This window comes from Argiope bruennichi, chromosome 3, assembly GCF_947563725.1.
Source record: "Argiope bruennichi chromosome 3, qqArgBrue1.1, whole genome shotgun sequence".
NCBI classification, from domain to species: domain Eukaryota; kingdom Metazoa; phylum Arthropoda; class Arachnida; order Araneae; family Araneidae; genus Argiope; species Argiope bruennichi.
In genome coordinates, this window is record NC_079153.1 from 51,603,215 (window position 1) to 51,623,974 (window position 20,760).

The window sequence follows — 20,760 nt, forward strand, 5'->3', positions numbered from 1 at the left end:
AAAATAGAAATATCTTTTTATCAACAAAACATTTAAATTTGATTTTATTTATAATTCACAACTAGAAACCCTATTTCAAGAAGTTTGTAGTTATAGAAGTATTTCTACAGTAACGATTTTAAACTCTTTGAGATTTTGGAAAGATTAATATCAACACCTGTCAAAAGATCCAGCACGCAGTGCGTGTCAGACCTTTAAGTTTCTCTTCAAATAATGTGTTGTTATAAACTTCCCGAATTATTAACCATTTTTGTTTAAATCGAACTAAAGAAAATGCGTGTCCTTCCCTGATTGCGTGCAAGTCTTCCTTTCGTATTTCGATGGTAAATGACTCTTACCGCAAGTAATTGATGTTGCTGTTCCCAAAGGAGTTACAACTTTTCCCACTGTGATATTTATCACCAGCTAGACAGCACAACACCCAGAAAAATATTTGCTGCCGATTCGAATGCGAGATGAATTAGAGTCTAGACTAGTAGTTAGGAAATGGGAAGGGCTTTAACACGAAATGGATTGTAAAGCGTATTAGAAAACTTCTGTTTGAATGTGTTTCTACTTCTGTCTATTCTAGACTGCATTTGTATTAGAAGTATAATTTCTAAAAGAAAATGTTCAGTTTATTATAAGATTTTTTTTAAAGAAAACACTGTTGTCAGATGCTAGCTCAAAAAGGTAAGATTTCACAAAGATAAATCAAAATATTATATTTCAATAAATGTTGAAATGTTATTTCAAATATTTGTGTTCATGTAAGTTAAATAGTTGTCAACGTACCACTGTATAAATATACATATATTCTTATTCAAAAGACAAAAAATAAAAAATTGAATCGGTATCTATAGAAAACTAAATGACTCTAAACTAGCTCCAAAAACCAATGTTTACATATATGTACCTAAATGTTTACTTTCATTTCAATTATTTCTGTTTTGCATCGGTAATTCAATTTCACCTATAAACTATATTTTCTGGAATTTTAAAACTTCTAGTTTACCCATCCACAGAATGACATCGGAGGCATAATAAATTTGAATAAGTAAGTGAGAATTCTTATCCAAAAGAGATGCAAGCCGAAATATCATAATTTTTTTAAAATAGGAACACTTGAGAGAAAAGTAACGGATTTATTTGAACTGCTTTTGTTTTGAAATGCAATAATTTCTTTATTGATAAATGACCTGGAGAATTCAAAAATGCCAAAATTCAATTCAGAAGACTGTTGAAAATCAAGAAAGCTGATATCACGAATATCACCGCTTTTGATTGCTATAACTATTAGCGGACAGAATTCTAATTTTTATTTGCCAGACGAATATTTTCTTTCTAGTAAAATCTGTTCAAGTGACCATCTGTGTTCCTTACGCTCAAAAATTTGGAAATATAAAAAGTTTCTTCGTCTATGATCCTTTGTATTAGCAACGAATGTCAAAGAAAATAAGAAGAAAAAAAATGTCGTTTGCTTTTCTGCTAATTAAGTAAACACATTTACAAAGGTCGTTAGTTTGAAGTATAACTATACAATATTTATAATAAAGGCATGCAAATTTTTGGTTGGTTGGTTTGTTAGGGGTTTTTGGCGCAAGAACCATATTTTGGTAGGATTTAACCAGTTTGCAAATTTTCAAATCCTACCAAAATTTTGCAAATTTTTGGTAGGATTTAACCAGTAGCAATATTTTACAGTCAATTCGTTTTTGTTTGATATACTATTAAGATCAAAAATGCCTGTAACCAAAAATGGCTGCACCACCAATAAACAGTAATCTTTTACAATATGCTTTAGGAATGAAATTAATCCAAACTATTTAGTTTCATTTTTTAAATTAAATAAGTTTTTGTGTTAGCTGATGTGCTTAATAAATGATTTTAAAACCTATAAAAAGAAGCAATCGAAAAGTAGATGCATCTGAAATTATTCTTACTCATTTGTCTTTAAATTATGGCTAAAACAATCTCATGATTTTTTTTTTCTGAAAGCAGATATTTTATGGGAGAAGCAGGCAAGTACTTTTTCATTTTTCAACTTAATTATGTCTGCTGTAATTTAAGATATTTGTCGAAACACCTATTTCGTTTTCTCTCGATATATTCATTAGTTCATCACATTGCATTAAAACAAGCCAATAACTGTTTCTACAAGGCGATTAGGATCCGAACAAATATGCTCCGCAAATGTAATGAAATCTTAATGACAGGAAACAGCAGACAGAACGGCAAACAGCCTTTTGAAAGAAAGTTTTTACACAGTCATATAATTCTGGTTATAAAAAGAGATACAAAATTTCATCCATCTCGCTCGTTGCATCTTTAAATTATCGTGTTACACAGGCAGAAAAGGATATTTCATCCAAAATTTGATAAATATTTGCAATTTGATACAAAGGCCTCGTAAGAAGTTTCATCCACGTAGTTTGTTCAAATGAAAGTTTTGTTGTCACAACCAGCAATGCAAATTTTTAAATTTTGATATCAAGATCTCATTTTAAATCCAATTTATTTAAGTTGTTGCCTTTTTCAGTTATCACGTTCGCATCATCATCTACCAGTATATAGATTTATAGACGATCTCTCATTGACATATCTAGTCCAAAATTAGATGCAGGACTACACTTTTGGACCATGCTTGTATTCCATCTATTTAGCTCGCTTTATTTTTTGTGTTCACATGTATAGAGCCGAACAGGAATTTCCCATAGATGGATTTCATTGAAATATCAAATTTTATTCACCTTAATTGCCTATTTAATTTAATGTTACAAGATTTATGAAAAAGATATCATTTCTTAGACGATTTTTTTTTTTTACTCGAGGTAATCAAATCATGGGGTTTCTTATAAATCTGAAATCATATATATTTGAAGATTTACATTATTTTCTCTTTTATTTTTCATACTTGTCTCTTTTGGTGACCAGATGTTCGCCGGAAATACTGGTTTTCTTTCATTTCATTTAAAATGATTAGATATAACTTCATATCCATGATACCAGATTTTAAAGATGTGTTACTTTCATTGCCTTACTTATACGCCGTTCATTATGTACATGAAACTCTCTAGTGGAGACCAGGCACATAAAATCATGGCGTTATTGAAAATGTGAACGTGTAGTTCGTCTATTTTACAAATTTTGCGGTATTATAACTTCCCCTTTTTCATACACCTCGTAACATTATACAGATAATAAGCAAAATCTTTCTTCTTTAACTTTCAACAATGGAAAAAAATCACGCTATCAGATAATTGATGAAACAAAGAAAGCAGTTTTAATTTAAAGGCAATATTGTTAAAAATTTGATGAAAAAAAAAACATTTTTTAAAAGAATTGCCACAATCCAGGAACAATTTACGACAATTAAATTGGAACCATTAAAAAGACAATCTTTTAAACTATGATGCGATGTAAAATTAATTTTGTGTAATAAAGTTTTCGGATATTGTGGAAAAGCTTAAAAATTTAGCATACTTTTTAATTAATTATTAAAATTTCAAAAAAGTCCCACACTGCCGTCCTCCAAAACATATGTCCCAAGTGTGGTAATTATATGTCGTACGGCCTGAAATGTAGAGCACCAAAACATACATTCACTGATTCCTCTTTATTTGTAGTAGAAATACGTCCATTAAAAAACAAAGTTATTTTTAATGGCTATATTTAATATTACATCTATTTTTAACTTTTCTGGTTAAAATTACAGTATTTAAAAAAGATGAACTACATTTTTTATTTATTTAATAATTCGAAAAGTAAATTGAAAATATTTCCAACGAATGATTACTCAATTCGATGTTTTTTATCAATAGGACCCTCTTGAATATTATCCGTAATTGATTTCACTTTCTAAGCGTACATTCTTATAATTTAATTAATATGGAAAGATAAACTTAAAAATAATGCTTGGCGCATGCATTTGCGTGTTTTAAAACATGATTGTCGCGTTTATTTTGGAACATTTCCTTTTGTTTCTAGTTACGATTGAGTTATCCTTCTATTTTTAAATTAATATCTCATTGTTGTCTGAATAACATTTATTCCTTGCTTGGGCAGCTAAATTTAGATTTTATTTTGTACAAGTGGTTAGTCAGATAGAAGGCAAATTTTATTTTCTTTACTACTATACCAGATTTTTCCGTCTTGTTATATGAACATCTCTAGAGCTATAGAACAAGCGAAGAGGGGGGGGGACATTATCTACTAAAATTTACCCGTACTTAAATCACTTAATATCATGAGTGTTCCATCATCGGTAATGAAAAAGGCTTAGAAATTTGCAGTAAAGATGTCCTTTTTTACCAAATGACGTCAGAAAAAAAATGGCTACTCATGTAGCAAAACAATCCTACCTTATTTATTCTCATTAGTACATCCTCCAACCTCGAATATCCGTGCCCATTTCATGTTAAATCTAATACTAAGGGTAAAACTTCCAAACGTTGATATGATTCTGGAGTTTGTAAAGGGGAATGCTGACTCAGAGGACATCTTCAGCGTCCAATTAGTGCTCCATATTACCATATTTTTCCTGAAATGATTCTCATGCAACTTCAAAACGAGACTTTAATCAAACTTAATTTCATCCCAAATCGCTATTCTGTGCATTACCCTTTTAATCATATTTGGGTAATGTATATTCAGTATTAAAGATCTTTGATGCCTTAGAGGCTATTTTATCTCATTTAACAAAATTAACAATGTACACATTGTTTATTTTTAAAAAATCACCTTTCCAATGACTTTCCAATAAGATGGAGCTGTTCCACCAGATGATAATGAAAACAAAACTTAATTTAAGATGTTTGCATTAAGGGTGGCTTTCTTTGCCAACCGCCTAGTGACGTCAAAGAAATATGGTCACTCTCCTGAATGGACAAAATGTTCCTACCTTATTTATTGATCTTTTGCCCAACCTGCCACGTCGAAACTTCTAATTATCCGAGGTTGGGCGAGGCCCAATAACGGGAAAGGTTTTTCACGGTAAAAGGCTTTTCTATAAGCAAACAAGGTATAGTGACTGATGCATGCAGTGACAAGAGACTAGCATGTGCAACTCATTCCGGGAGACATTCAACTGGTGGAGGTGGCTCTTTTTATTATGTTCCGCGGAATTCGACACATCTTCAATAATTAATGGAGCTAAATGCTGTGTTTGCGAAAAAAATCGAACAGTCTGACAATACAGTTTGGTTTATAATACATTCCTTACGTCAGTGGTTTATTGGAAAGAGTGCTTCAATGCGTATTAGTCGTCTGAAGGAAAAATGACTAAGGTAAGTGTTTCTTTCAACAGATTCTTTTTCCAGTATATACAGGAAATGGATGTTTAAGATGGAAGTTCGAATTAATAATAAATATTTACCAAGTGGAGAGCATATTTTTATATTTAATTATCGTTTTAAAAGCAATTTTCTTGTAGATTTGTGGTGTGTTACATTTATATAAGATAGGATTTGACATGAGGTAGTTATGCAAGAAATGTAGTTTAATTACTATTTCAGCTCACTAATATTCTCAAAGAATTCTCAACACTATGAAACAAAGAATAGACGGTTTGTATTTCTTCTTTATATATAAAATATAAAATTTATAAATCAAACAAAGGACAAATAATTTAAAAAATATTATATATTAAGGTAAGAAATAACATCATAGATCAGCATCCTTTATGTAGCTTCTGTAAAATGCATTTGCTATAAAAAGGATTAGAAAATCTAGAAAATGTTTAACTTATAATGAAAAAATACAAATATATATATATATATATATATATATATATATATATATATATATATATATATATATATATATAACCAATCTAAAGTAAGAAAAAGTTTGAAAACGAAACTAAAATTTATTACCTATTTAAACTAAAACCAAAAAAGAACTTCATAGTATTTAGAGAGCGCCATTGCAGCTACTTCTAAAACACAGATGAATTGATACAAAAGTATTAGAATCAAGTTAATAGGAAAAACAAAAAATCAAATAAAAATTAAACCAAAAAAAGTTATTAAAAAATATAAAAAAAAGAATCCGGCCTGAAGACTTTTTCAAGGGTCACCCTCAGGCAGGGATTCAAAGAAAGGGATTTTTTCTGTGAGGACATACAGACATTGTCTAATAATGATTCCTCGTGACCCGAAAATCCCCTGAAATTATGCTCAAGAGATATACCATTTTAACAGAAAGGAAATACAAAATAACAAATTAGAAGAAAAAAACCACAACAAAGTAAAAATACAATAACAAAAATAACAATAAAAACAAAAACTAGCACTAAAATTAAAATTAAAAACGAAAGTCCAGATCATACCATCCAACAGTCAAGGAAACTTTAAACTATCAATTGTGATTCCCTGTTTTTAAAAAAATTAACGGTAAATTATGTAAACAGAGGTTTTTTATATTTTTTTTAATAATTTTTTTGGTTTAATTTTTATTTGATTTTTTGTTTTTCCTATTAACTTGATTCTAATACTTTTGTGTATATATATATATATATATATTTACTAAAGAAGGTACTATGATGATTGTACTGATTTCTCTTTGAATAATTGCCTACATGTCAAAAATTTTCAAACTAAGAAAATTAAGGATGCTGATTCCAAGATTCAAATGCGAGTAATAACTAAAAAAAACTATAAAATTATAAAAACTACAAACTATAAAAATTTAACTATAAAACCATAACTATAAGAATAATAGTTATAAAACTGTAAAAAGTTAAACCATAAAATAAATCTATATAAAGTTATAACTATAAACCTATAAGAAATCTACTATAAAAATAGAAAAAGCTATAACTATAAAAAGTTAAACCATGATGAAAAATTTAATAATTATAAATTTCGTTAAATAATTGTAAGTTAATTTAATTCATTTTAAAGATAAAAATTATCATGATTTTTGCAACACCATCAAATATATATACTTTTAGAAGATAAAGTAATTATTAAGAAGACTTAATGTTGTGGTAACAAATCTTCCCATATCTGTTACTTTTCTGCATTAGATTCCTTATATATAAGAAAAGAACCAAATAACTGCTTTGTTAGATAATAGGATAGGGAATCAATGTTGACCTTGGTTATTTTGGTCTTAATGACCACCTTCGTAAGTTTTTTAGCAAAAAAATGAAGTCTGATAATAACCTAGAAGGTTTCGAAACAGCTTTATTCTTTTTATTATCTTGAATAAGATCCAAATAGCATTTTTCAGACGGCATTTGGTCACTTTTCGAATGTGCAATTTAAAAAGAAGGTTTGGAATAGAAACTTTAAATCTTTTGGTTAAGGCAACATTCGTTTTAGGTTTTTCTAATCACAAAATATTGTTAAAGATGGTAAGTAATAAATTCATTAAATTAAATAGTTGCATTTGCAAATAACATGCAATTTGCTCTTCATACCCGTCGTAACTGTTCTAATATTGTTTATTAAGAACTATCAGCCTCAAAAAATGTAATTCTTCTCAAAAATTAAATTGAAAATAATGTAACCTAATTTTGCTAAAAATTACTGTTTATAAGTTTTAAATATTTATAAACAGCCATGTTTTTAAATTTTAAATTCCACGCCGTGTGGATTAATATTAGATGTGCTAAAATGGAATAAATAAGTAAATAGAATAATAATTCACAACACTAAAATTTTTGACTAATTGAAAATATTTTAAAAATATAGAAGAAATAAAAAGTCTAAATAACATATTTGCTGTGATTTTCACAACCTTCTATTTAGATTGATTTCCCAAAATTTATCAAATCAAGTTAAACTTTTATGCCCTGTAAATGTTCGAAAAGAGGATTCTTCAGAAGACAATTTGTATATAAATTATATCCAGATAATCTTATTTTAACATTATTAATTAATAAACTGATTAATCTGGGAACTATCTTGAAATCCGATGCAGTTCTTCAATTGAAAAAAATGTAATCGAAATTCAGAACCGTTGAAGACTAATCAAAGACCCTCCCTCCAAATTAAAAAGGTTGTAGTCTAAATATAGAAAAAAATTGGGAAGAGAAATTCACTTTTGCTTTATTTCATAACTTCTTTTATAACCATATTTTATTGAAATTGAACTTAGTTTATCATTTTTCATAATAAAATTATTTACGTAATACTTTAGAAGAAAAAGATCAAGATGTTCAAAACAATTATAATTCTGTACTACAGTAATTTTGTTTAGTTAAAATTAAATATGCATTTTATTTGGCTTAACTTTCAGTCTCCTGTCAACGAATCAGAGAAGCAGCTCGAAAAGATATACAAGAGGTGCATTAATAAATAAATAGAAATATTTTATTGTAATTGCGACACTCGCAGAAAATTTAAGAGTTTGAAATGTAAGTCTTATAAATACAATTAAGATTAGGTTGAAAAATTCTAAAAGGAGATTACTTTCGAACTTTCCTAGAAGCCGGAAGAAAAGAAACAATCCCTTTCAATCCTTTTAAAATCGCTTTCTGAATAATTAGCTTGTAGGTCTATAATGTGTGAACTGAAAATATAAAACTTGTGACCTTAAATATAAAATCTTTTTTCGGCAAAATTTATAGATGGCTTAATATCTGCCGAAAAAGTATTCCTTTTCCCTTACTTCGAATTTCAAAAAATTATCATAGAAGTTCTAAAGCACTTAATGACTGGCGACTAATATTTAAATTATTTAAAACTTAATTGTGATTATTATATTATTTTCGTCATATCATCACAGAAACTTGTAGATTAAATGAGGCATTATTTTTGAGAGTTGATATATTACTTTTTTTATTAATAACAATGCTTTGTCTACGTATATATTGTAAAGAGTTAATAAAATAGCTTTATGTTTAAATATCGTACAGTGCATTGAGCATATTTAAGCTTAAAGCGTTCATTCTGAAATTTATTTAAATTTGATTTATAAAAAGTGAAAGATTTAGATAAATTTATTGGGCGTACAAAAAGAGTCGGTCATTACGTAAAAGCATCAATTGAGGGTTTTCGCTATACAATGTATACGTTAAACAAGGTACACGAAAATTAAATATAATACTAAAAGCGTTAACACGAAAAACAAGTTTAACTATGACGAAAGACTCATTGCACGCCTGCATTGTTCTTTTGTTTCTCTCTCTTAAGGTATGGAAGGGAAAAATTGCATCCAACTGCCGGAAGAAAAGGCACTGAAGTACTCTGCCCTGTCCATAATGGATCTTCCTGCAGCTGAAGTAAGTACCCAACTGATGATACTTCAAAATAACACTTTGTTATTTACAAGCAAACAATTATAATTAATTCTTAACCTTATGGTTATGTTAAATCTATCAAATTTTTATATCAGATTAAATATAAAAATTGAAAACTGATTGTTTGAGAAATGAATGACTTTTTCTACTCATAGATATTAATATTTGATTCCAAAAGTGATCTATTGATTCAATCTGCTATAATTTAAGACGAAATACATTATATGTATAAAACTTTATCCTATTAGCAATGTTACTCAGAAAAATCTTAAAGTGAAAGAGAGACTTCATTTAAGATGTTTATATTTCAATTTTTTGATCAGCCGAATAACGAAAGAAACATCTAAGTATTCTTTGTATCAGAATAAATAGAATTCAAAAGAAAACGCTTTGGTTGAATGATCGCATTCTATTAAAGACAAAAAGAGCTACAAATAAATTTTTTAATAGTTTTTTTTACGTTGGAATTTTTTTCTGTTTACACCCTTTCTAAAGTCCAGCAAGCTGAAAATTGAATGGAAAATCCTAATGATGTCATAATGTTCAGTAAAAAAATGAAATCGGGAAATTTTTATTCAATTTTCGTTTTTTTTAACCCATTGTTTTAACTAGTCATTTGCTGTTCTCTTCCTTCTTTCATGCTTTAAAATTTTTTTTTAGTGATAATATGATTTAGAAGTTTTTTGTAGGCAAAAAGATAAAAGCAGCATAAATTTCAGGCATGGTTATTTCAAAGCTGGATTTTTCTTGTTTCATAATACAACATTGTTTCATATGCTCCCAAATTGACATTAAGGCAAGCTACTTTATGTATCACTATATCAAATGAAAAAAGAAAAAGCTTGAATGTAATACAGTTGCATTTAAAAGTAATTTGCATATTTGAATTTAATTAATTTTATACGTCAGTAATGAATATTCAAATTAATGATATTATACAGCTGAAATGAAAGCGATTTAAACTCATAAAACTCGTGCTATATACAGAAAATAAAATCCAAAGTTTTTAAAAAACATTTATTCATTCACTACAGATGCAGTTGCATATAGATTTCTATGTATAGTCAATTTCAAATTATTGTTTTCTAATTCTTCACGTTTGCGCCTTTTCTAAAATTGGCTACTTATTTTATAATTTTATCGATTTTATCCTTTAATTATACTGCATTATTGGCAACATTTGGTGATCCATAATAACCAGAAATTTTTTAATGAACTTTTTGTTTGACAAATGTCAACCAGTCTAAATTTATGAGCATATAGACACTGCAATCAAGTCCACTGCTGTTTTACAATCAATAAAAGCATTCAAGTTTCAAAGAAAGGAAATGAACCGATTTATGTCATCAATCAAAGATGTCAAAAGCTTTATTCATCTCGGTTTCCTTTAATTTTGCATAGTTAATTTTAAAAAATTTTCTTCACGGCTGTTACCTACTGTTAATGCAATGTTATGAATAACTAAGTTGAAATTTTTCAGCAGTGAAAACCTATACAACTCGAAAGCTAATTCAATAAGTGATTTAATGGAGCATTTGTTAACATTAACTGGATCTTCGGTTAAAGAATATCATGAATTAAAAGCAGTAGTTTATTTGTTAATTAAAAGCCAATAATTCATTTCAATCCCTTAAAAAGCCTTACAAAAGAAAGAAGAAAGCTTAAAAAACAGTTAACTACAGAAATGACAGAATGATTGCGAAATTGCTCGAAAGGAATCTATATGTGAGTATTTGATTCTTAATAATAAAATACTAAAATAAATTTAATTACAATCTTTTTGTAGGTTTAAAATCAACAAGATAAACGAGATTTTATTAATGTTGGGAAGATTTTCGTATATCGCATTGCGATTTATTGTGATATAGCCTGCTTTGAAGTTATACGAGGGGTATATTATGTTTGATCTGATAATCTTGAATCTTATTATTGTAGAAGTGAAATATAACGAGTTGTTATCCACATTTCATATATTAAATACTAATATAACCTATGTTAGGCTCGAGATAAGAGAGGATCGGATCTGGAACCGAAGTTTCTCGATATGGATATTCAAACCATCGGAATCCTATGAGTAAATTATCCGCAAATGCTTTTTAAAAATTACAGAAAGCAGTATTTTATTACAGAACTCTACTAAAGAAGGAAATAATATAATTAAAATTTATAAATATAATAAAGAATGTATTGTAGATTCTATTTTATTAGGTTATTCTAGAATTTTCATCTGATATCAACATCAATATGTTTTAACATGTTTCATTAATTTAACGTAAAAAATAGGTTAATTGAGAATAAAAATAATTTTAATTTCCTCTTATATTTCATTTATAGAACTTTTAATAGTAAATATGCTTATAAAATTTTATAAAAATGCTTATAAAATTTTATAATAAGACGCATTTTATTATTTATAAAGTGTTTTACTCCAATAATTTTTTTTTTATTCATGAATCCCTTTTTAGGTTTTCCTGAATAAAGGGAATTTGAATTCATATATTATTTGCAAGAAAAAGAATTTTTTTTATATCCTCTCATCATAGCATATCATATTAATTTGTTTCTTTGAAATAATACATTGCTGGAATCTACGTGAAGTAATAAACCATAGATTATTCTGAACAGTAACTTTCAATTATCTTTCAAAATAAAAGATTAGAACTGAATCTTACGTGTTTTCTTTGTTATATTTGTAAGACTGAATGCATGGTGCGTAGTTGATTTTCATGTAACGGAATAAAACAGGGAGAAAATAAAGAGGAAATGGTACTCATGCATTTAAACACGTTTTGCATTTAATCTTACAGCTCTTAGCACTCGCGCATTTTAAATAAGGAAACTCTTTCAAAGCATATTTTTTTTATATTAGTTGCTGGAAATTTTTTACATGAAATTACCAAAGACCATCATGTGACCATAAGCGATATTAATGTTTTGTTTCTATTTTCGAGAGTTTTAATGATGTCTGTGTTCATTCATGAGTGCTTTGTAATGCCTCACTGCCTGTGTTCCAGTCTGCCGATAATTGAATTAAAATGATACATTGTATAATCTAGAATCCTATACACGTTTTCAGCCAAAGCTTGCGAAGTCATCCAGTAATTAGCATATCGCTAAGCAACCAGATGGCGATATACCATAATATGAATTTGTGATGAGGAAATTTCGTTCTCCTTAGCGGAACGGAGTATAAGATTTTAAATTTCATCCGTGAGATTTCCTCATTCTGCTGTTTGGCAAAGATGTGATGTATTCTCAACAATGAAGCGCACATTTCAAAAAAGGGCCTTTTACTTTTAAAAAGTGAAGTTTAAAATGAGATTTAAAAAAAGAAACGGTAGAAAGAAATGTTGAAAGACCAAATTGATGTGATATAGTGTGAGAAGTGAATGGCTAATCTGAAATTAATGAAACTATTGATTAGTTACGAAGAGTTAAAATATCATCAGAATTGAAATATTGTGATCAGTGATTTCGGACTAAAATATTACATCGACACATCTATGTAAATGCCGTTTAACCCTCATTCTAAAACCAATGAATCAAAGTGAAAATCGGTGTCCTTTCTGGTTGTCACCTGCATCAAAATATTTGGTATTTATGGGTTGCCTAAATTAGTAATTAGAGGTCGTGCCTGAAATTTGGTGACAGTTGTCATTAATACTTCTTAGATTCCGTTTCCATGATTCGAATTCATATCTAAAAAAGTAATTTATTGCATAATAATTAAAAAATGATGGATGTGGTCTCCACAAAGCTTTCTCGCAATAAAAGTGTTATTTCAGAAACGCCTTGCAGAGCATTCGTTTACAATAGTTATAAAATATTAACCCTTGGCGAAAATTTAGTATTTTTACTGAATCTATCGCCGTGTTATCCTTGGCGAGTAATTTGGCGATTAATCCCTGGTGTGTGGTTGATAGTATATGAAAATCGAATTTGAATTTTAAATGCGTTTTTTCCAGTCGATTAAAACTACACTTGTAGTCACAAAATCCCATACCAAATTAGATGTATTTAAATCATTCCGCTTCTGAGTGATTGCGTTTAAATGTTTCTAAAAGTAGAGATCGATAGACAAACAACTCCTTGTTGGATTCTGATCAAAATTCGATAGGTGTTTAGTCTATAGATGCTAATTCTGAATTCGAATTTTATCTATACAGATCTCTTTTTTTTTTTTTTGAAGTTATCGTGTTAACTTTTATTCGAAGAGCCAGGCAAACAGATTTCCTCCGAACAGAATTTCCTCACAATTCGATAGAAATCGACAAATTTGGTATAAAGACTGTATACTAAATTTCATCCGGCTGTCTCAAAACATTTTTGTATTATCTTTGTCACAGATAGACGAGCGGATATTTTTCAAAAATGCGTTTTTCGAACTCGGGGGGTTAAAAATGTGGAGATTCCTCAAAATCTCGAGTTTAAATTTATTGACGAGTACTGCACTTTATCTATAAAACGTATACGAGAAAGTTAGAATGTATGAATTTCATTGATATATTTTAAAATTCCATTAAAGGTATTCTCTTCTTTGCATAACCAGGACTTTTCCAAAGAAATATCACGTCTATGTTATAAAACTTATCGGTTAATTATGCGTTCAGTAAGAGCTAAAATATCAATATTAAGAATATCTATAATCAATATATCGAATAAAACAAGAGTATGGAAAAATATACAAATATATTCATTATTGATTGCTTTTGATAAATTTGATTTTTCTAATCTTAAAGATCTTCCAAATTTGCACACTCCATTATCTTAAATGGATGAACCAACATAATTATTTTTGTGGTCAATTTACCATTACTGAATTGTAGCAAATGATAATTGAAGCTGGCTGTGCGCTAACCGCTACGAGTGGCACATCGCAAGTGAAGGACGTTTCTAAGTGTTTTAAAGCTACAGGGAAAAAAATTTATAAAATGAAACATTTCCTCATCAAAGAATTTGATTACGTAGATTAGCGATTAATCAAATTTCATTTGGATACATTAAGTGTCTCTATAGATATATAAAAATCGCATTATAAATTATTCAACTCGGAGAAATTTTTACTTGCTGTCAATATATCATTTTTTTTTTTAATTCTACATAAACGCTACAATGCATCCCCGAATGTGGAACCCTGAAGGTTCCTTATTTTTAATTCTACGGAGTGGTTATAATTAAAGTTCCAGTTTGAAATGGTCATAAAAAGAAAACTATTGGACCAAATGTTATCAAACTTGGTAATAATTTAAAGAAGGTCATAGAAATTTCTTTTCCGCCCCCCCAAAAAAAGTCCAAAAACTCACCACCACGGTGGGAAATGGCGCTGTATGCAATATTGTTAAACAAATAGAACATGAAGACATCGGTTTAAAATGTGTTTAATCGTTTCTGAAATGTGTTATAAAGCATTTTCAATGTGGCACCCACCATTTTCTAAAAGCGAGAGAAATCTCATTACTGTATTCTCAACAGCAGCTCTTAGCACATCAGGAGGAATGTTACTCACATGTCGGTGTATCGCATCTTTCAATTCCGCCAAATTGTTCAGATTATCTCCATAAACAATGCTTTTTGAGATAACAGACATTGAACATGATTTGCAAGCACATTACAGAAATGATTAAACACATTTTAAACAGATGTCGTCATGTCCTATTTTGCTTAACAATACTGCATATTGCGCCATCTCCCCCCTGGTGGTGAGTTTTTGAACTTTTTTTGACGAAAAAGAAATTTACATGATCTTCACATGACCTTAGTCCAGTAGTTTTCCTTTTATGACCATTTCAAAGTAGGACTTTAATTATAACCATCCTGTATATCAAAGGGATAATAATGCCACTATTCCTATGTTTTGTATTTAGAAGACTCGAACGATCAAAGAGGCAGAAATAGAACGTCTAGCCAGAGATTTCGCTGCAAATAAGGTATCAGCTGCTGGAGTTGCTTACATCGTCAATGACCGTACCCGGGTACGTCGTACCTTGTGGCTCATCGGTGTGATCTTGTGCACTCTGGTAATGGGTTACTTGACTCTCAAAGTCATCATGGAGTATCTCCAATACCCTAAAGTACTCATTAAAGAGGCAAGTGTCAGTTATCTTTTTTTCCCTTTATTTTGCATTATTTCGCTTTCTTCCATTTCTTTGATCATTTCTTCAAGAAAGATTTTCCAAAGCGGAATATTTCTAATGCTTTTTTATTAAATTATGCCATTGCACACAGTAAAAAAAACGCTTTAATAAAGGGGACAGCTAAACTTAAAATATCCCTATTCAAAGTTTTGTTGATTAGAAGCTTGTTATCATAAAAGGACCGAAATATGGATATTTCAGAACATGAGTAATCAATGGATGTAAAACAAAATCGAAACAATTATAAAGGAAGAAAACACCTTCAAGAAAATGTATTTCTTATATTTCATTAATTTATATAAATTAATGATATTGAATTAATTATTAATTGCTGATAATGTGTATGCCAATTATTAACAAGTTCCCTGTGTCTCTTCTATATTTCAGACCTATGCTGTTTAAAATTCGTTAATATGAATCATGTCTGAAACTGAGCAAATACACAACATTGATATATTTTTTTTTTATTTTCACATTGCAGGACATTATCCGTCGTAAACTACCTTTTCCGGCCGTCACCATTTGCTCATTAAATCCCATCTTTGGTCATTTCGTTGAAGAAACATCCCTTAAAAAATTTTTAGAACTTAAAAAGATGATGCAGAAAGTGAAAAGACAGCAGTAAGTATCTTTTGAAAAAAAATATTCAACACTTTAATAAAATCGATGTTTTTTTATTCCAGTAACATTTATATATTAACCTTTTAATATTAAATAGATAATAATAATAGGAAAGAATCTTTTGATTGAGGTTATACTTTTTTTGTTCAATATTAGTTATCCCATTTGCCCCCTTTTTTTTTTTTTTTTTTTTTTCGTATTTCAATTGGAAGTCTAATTTTCAAAAAAAAATCAAAGAATCTATTTTTTTATGTGAAATATACTCATCCCAAATCTTATAAAATTCTTCTTTTCCCTCATACTATATATTAAGCTCAATTATTAAAAATACGATTTCTCTTTAAGGCAGAGTCCAAGTCGCACAAAATTGCTGACGAGAGTTAGCCATTTCCTTTATCAGAGGCTTCTACCATAGAATGCTTGTAAGCTCAAAAAATTACATTTTATTGGAAAAATGCGTGAATTGATTGATTAATCACTCATTTTAAAAAGCAATGTTTATTCTAAGAGCTGAATCGCATTGAAAATATATCATTCATATAGAAAATACCAAAATCAATTCTAATATTGAATTTTTGGTACATTGCTACAAATTCTTCGTTGTAAGGACTCGCTAGGGGTTCCCACATCATTTTACTGAAAATAATACGATAGGAGCAGCTTGAATGAAGCCATTTTGCCTTGGATTGCTAGTAGCGAATTCATCTAAAATCACCATTCCTATTATATATCGTCATACAAAAGGACCCTCTGATTTTTATATTAGTAATTATTAATTCCCTTTATATTAAAAAATATTTGTGCAAGCTAATTATTTGTATTAGTGAAGTTATTGTAAATTTTAGTTAAAATTATTTAAATCCCTTGTTAAACTTAACTAAAGTTATTTAAGTTCATTGGTGCAGTCTAAGTTAATAGGACATTTGGGCATCTATAAACACATTCGTAGAATTTTTATTGGGATTGTTGAATTATGCTAAGATGCCTTCTAATTCAGATTCTGAATGCTAAGTGTTTCAAAAATATTAAAGACACTCTGCTGAAATTCATAATCCATTTATTCTCAGCAGACAAAATAAAATCCAAAGCAATATTAATTCATCTTAATATTTAAATTTTTTCAAAAGAGAATAAAAATTATGTAGTGAAATGAAATCATGTGACATATCAAACATATCATAAGTGCGCATCTTCTAATGTTGCGCTTCATGCTGTTTTACAAAATATTATAAAGATGCGCCCTTTTATTCTCCAAAATTAAATAAAGCAAAACTCATGCCAAATAAGCAGCGCCAAATTCATCTTGGAATTCCATCTTGCAGAAGGTAAAAGACGCGATATTACAGAAGAAACGTGCAGTTAGGTAATATGTCCAGATATGTTTATTATGTGCCAGTGATTTCATGGAGATTGAATCATTTGGCACGATTTGTTATGTGGCACGATGTCATATAAATTGGCGCGATTACATACTCATTGGCGTGATACATTTAACGTTTATCATATGAGTACGAATAAATTTCTTTTGCTATGATGTTAAAATAACAAACACAGCTGCTTAAATAAATGAACTTAAAATCTACATTTGTCGGAAAAAATCTGCATACAATCGCATAGCAAATATTCAAGAATAACAAAAAACATATTATAATGATTATATTAATTTCGTTTCTATTTATTACATTCCTTTCACGACTTATTACATTTAAATAACAATATTAGAAGCATGACACACATTGTTTTCTTTAATTAATTGGATTTAAAAATTACGCAAAAAGTTTGCGGTCAAATATAATAAAAGTATATTCGCAAGTTAAATCTCAGTTTTCGAACAAACTTTGAATAAAAGTTTGTTCAGTGCGAATAAATAATCTTAAAATATTGCATTTTCAAGAATTTTGGGAAATAAATTAAAATTAAAATGAATTTGAAAGGAAAAGAAATTACACCTGAGTAAAGAGAAATTATTTTAAAACTAAGAAATGGACAAGAATTATTAAAAAATTCTGTTAAATCAAAATCTGTTAAATGAAAAGCAAGCAATATTGCTCAGCTGCCCGTGAAAAAAAAATACAGTGTTGATCTATAAATTTAAATCATAGTATTATGACATCTCAAACTGTAAATGAGGTTAAAGAGATTTGAAGAAAAAAAAATCAGGGAAACATCATATTGAAATTTTTTGAAAATGCTGATTATTATGGCCGTAGAGCTTTTAGAAAGCCACATATATCACCTGAAATAAGCAAAAGCGTTTAGATTTTGCAAAAAAGTACATATATAAGCTTGCATAGTTTTAAGAAAAAAATTATTTACTCTGATGAGATCAAGTTCTGCTCTTTGGCTTCAAAGGCCATAAAATGATGGGAAGAAAACAAATTATAGTTTTAGAAAATTAAAAGCTTGTATCTACAGTTGAATATTGTAGAGGAATAATGATTGATTGGAAGTGTATTGCAGGCAGTCGGTCGCTTAACCTTTATACACTCAATAGTAAATCATATGAAGTGTATAAACATTTTAAAAGAAAATTTAAAACTGATCCCAAAATATTTGAAGCTTAGAGATGACTTTAATTTAAGCAGGAGGATGATCATAAACATGCTGCTTACAATGTAAAACTGGTTATCTCATCAATTCCATTCTCTTCCACAATATTCAAACTGATCAATTGTATACCTAAACGATTCACAGAGGTTCTTAGAGGTACGGATCATCCAACTGGCTTCTAAATTTTAATTTTCAGTCCATTGTAGACCATACTTCATTTATGTTTACATAATTTTTTTCTATTTGCCGTTACTAAAATTTTAATTGATTTTTTTTAAAAACAACATAATACAGAGGTTCTTAGACGTAAGGAGGATGATCATACGCATATTACTCACAATCTAAATCTCTGGTTGTCTTACCAGTTCCATTCTCCCCACAATATCCAAACAGATCCATTTCTATGCCTAAACGATTGACAAAGGTCCTTAGACGTAAGGATCATCCAACTGGCTTCAAAAGTTTAATTTGAGGACTATCTTTTTTTTATGTGTACATAATTTTATCTAAATGTCATTTCTTAAATTTTAATTATTTTAAAATTGTTCTTAAAAGCTAATGAATATAAGGAAGGAAAGCTAATGAATATAAGGAAATATAATAAATGAAATTGATGAAATCATTATAATGCGTTTACTTTTTATTCTTGAATATTCTCTCTCTTTTTTTCAGAAAGTGTTTACCGTTACTTTTCTCAGCATAATTTGTGCATAAAACAGGTTTTCAAAACACTTCTCTTAGGTATAAAAACGTGTTATGAATAACAGTAAAAAAGATTTACTCATTTAAAAAAATATTAAAAACCATTATTCAAAAACGCAAGCATCAAGGTGCGTGAGAAATTTCTATTCAAATACCACGGCGAATTTATGCACTTAGTATCCAAACAAATAGTTTCTCCTATCGTGCAGACATAACAGGAAATTTATTTGAGCCTCTAAAGTAAACTAATTCTGAAGAAAAGGTCTCGATCAATAAAACATGTGTTAGGACAATTTTGAAGTAATTTGAACAACTAACTCTATATCAAAGGAAGTTGCAGGTTTCAAGAGTAAAATCGCTCAATTAACTATAAAAAAATATTATGAAAAAGGTAAATAAAGAAACTGTGACTCAAAAAATAATTTTAAAAACTTTCTCTCGTTTATTTTTCAATTTTTTTAGATACAATTAGGTTTTAAGCGTGACCAAAAACGCGATAAGAAAACATTTCGCCAAATTATAAAAATGAACTCAAGTTGCGAATCACATACTATAATTTGACGAATGAAATCCCCAAATTGGCGACATTTTTTCTAGGCTCTTTTTGGTCGCCGTTAAAACCGACAATTGCCCTTTTTTATATCAAGATTTTTATATTTTATGCAATTTATTATTTTACCAATCTCTTCTCTTTCTAACCATGCTAAAACTTACTGAACAACATTTGACGACGATGTTTTGACAATATTTTAATGATATTGATAGCTTTTAATAAATTATTGAACCACAACTTTTAGATGGATATATGCTTAAAAAATAATTCAGAAAATATAATTTAGATATCAAATAAAAGAATGTGACACACACCTTTTATGAGTACAGATTCTTTAAGAATGATAAAAAATTTCTCACCATTTCTGGGAAAGGAATTATTACGCTAACTGAGGTTGCATGAACGTAATTATGATGCTGCGTTATCAGTGGCATAATGAAGACAAGTGGAATCCAAACATCTTAATCATCTCTTAATCGTCATAAGTGGCCTCGCAAATATAACTAAACTGTTAATATTTTTTCACCACTAATTGAATCTAGCTTTGAAAAGTGATATTTGCTCACTACTATTTCGTCTCTATGTTGCATCCTAAACTTGGAGCCAGTGTATCAATGCTCTCTTCACTTCTTTCTCCTCGTTGCTATGCCATTACTTTATATAGCGTTTTTCTTTTGGCGTCAAGTTCAGCATTTAAACTTAAAAAGAAATGTGTCAGATATATTTGTTTGACGCAAAGGAAATAATGCAAAAACGTTTGCCTGCAAATATGTCTTCCAATATTTTTCGAAAAACAATAAGAACGTTTTTAATCGCATCTAATGAAACATTCATCTAGTAAATACCATTTTTATATTAAAAGAAATAACAAAAACAGATATAAAATGCTTTTTTATTTCGTTTTATCTGACTTCAATATAATTTCTCGTTAAATTTCCAGAGCAAACTCATCCACCAATAAAAATTATAAATTT

The 20,760-nt window shown here is 28.9% G+C and overlaps 1 protein-coding gene across 3 annotated transcripts in view; it reads left to right on the forward strand.

Annotated features, from left to right (window-relative positions):
* The window catches only part of LOC129963630 (degenerin del-1-like), a 60,466-nt gene that overhangs the window by 6,511 nt on the left and 33,195 nt on the right, over positions 1-20,760 (forward strand). Inside the window, exons 1-4 of one of the 3 annotated variants that reach the window (XM_056078111.1) lie at positions 535-672; positions 9,120-9,208; positions 15,091-15,312; positions 15,842-15,981. In XM_056078111.1, coding sequence (XP_055934086.1) covers positions 657-672; positions 9,120-9,208; positions 15,091-15,312; positions 15,842-15,981 — 467 coding nt within the window. In that variant the 5' untranslated portion in view covers positions 535-656. Of the gene's footprint in view, positions 1-534; positions 673-5,016; positions 5,265-9,119; positions 9,209-15,090; positions 15,313-15,841; positions 15,982-20,760 lie in introns of those variants that run through there. The other 2 variants (XM_056078113.1, XM_056078112.1) reach the window with 2 other exon arrangements.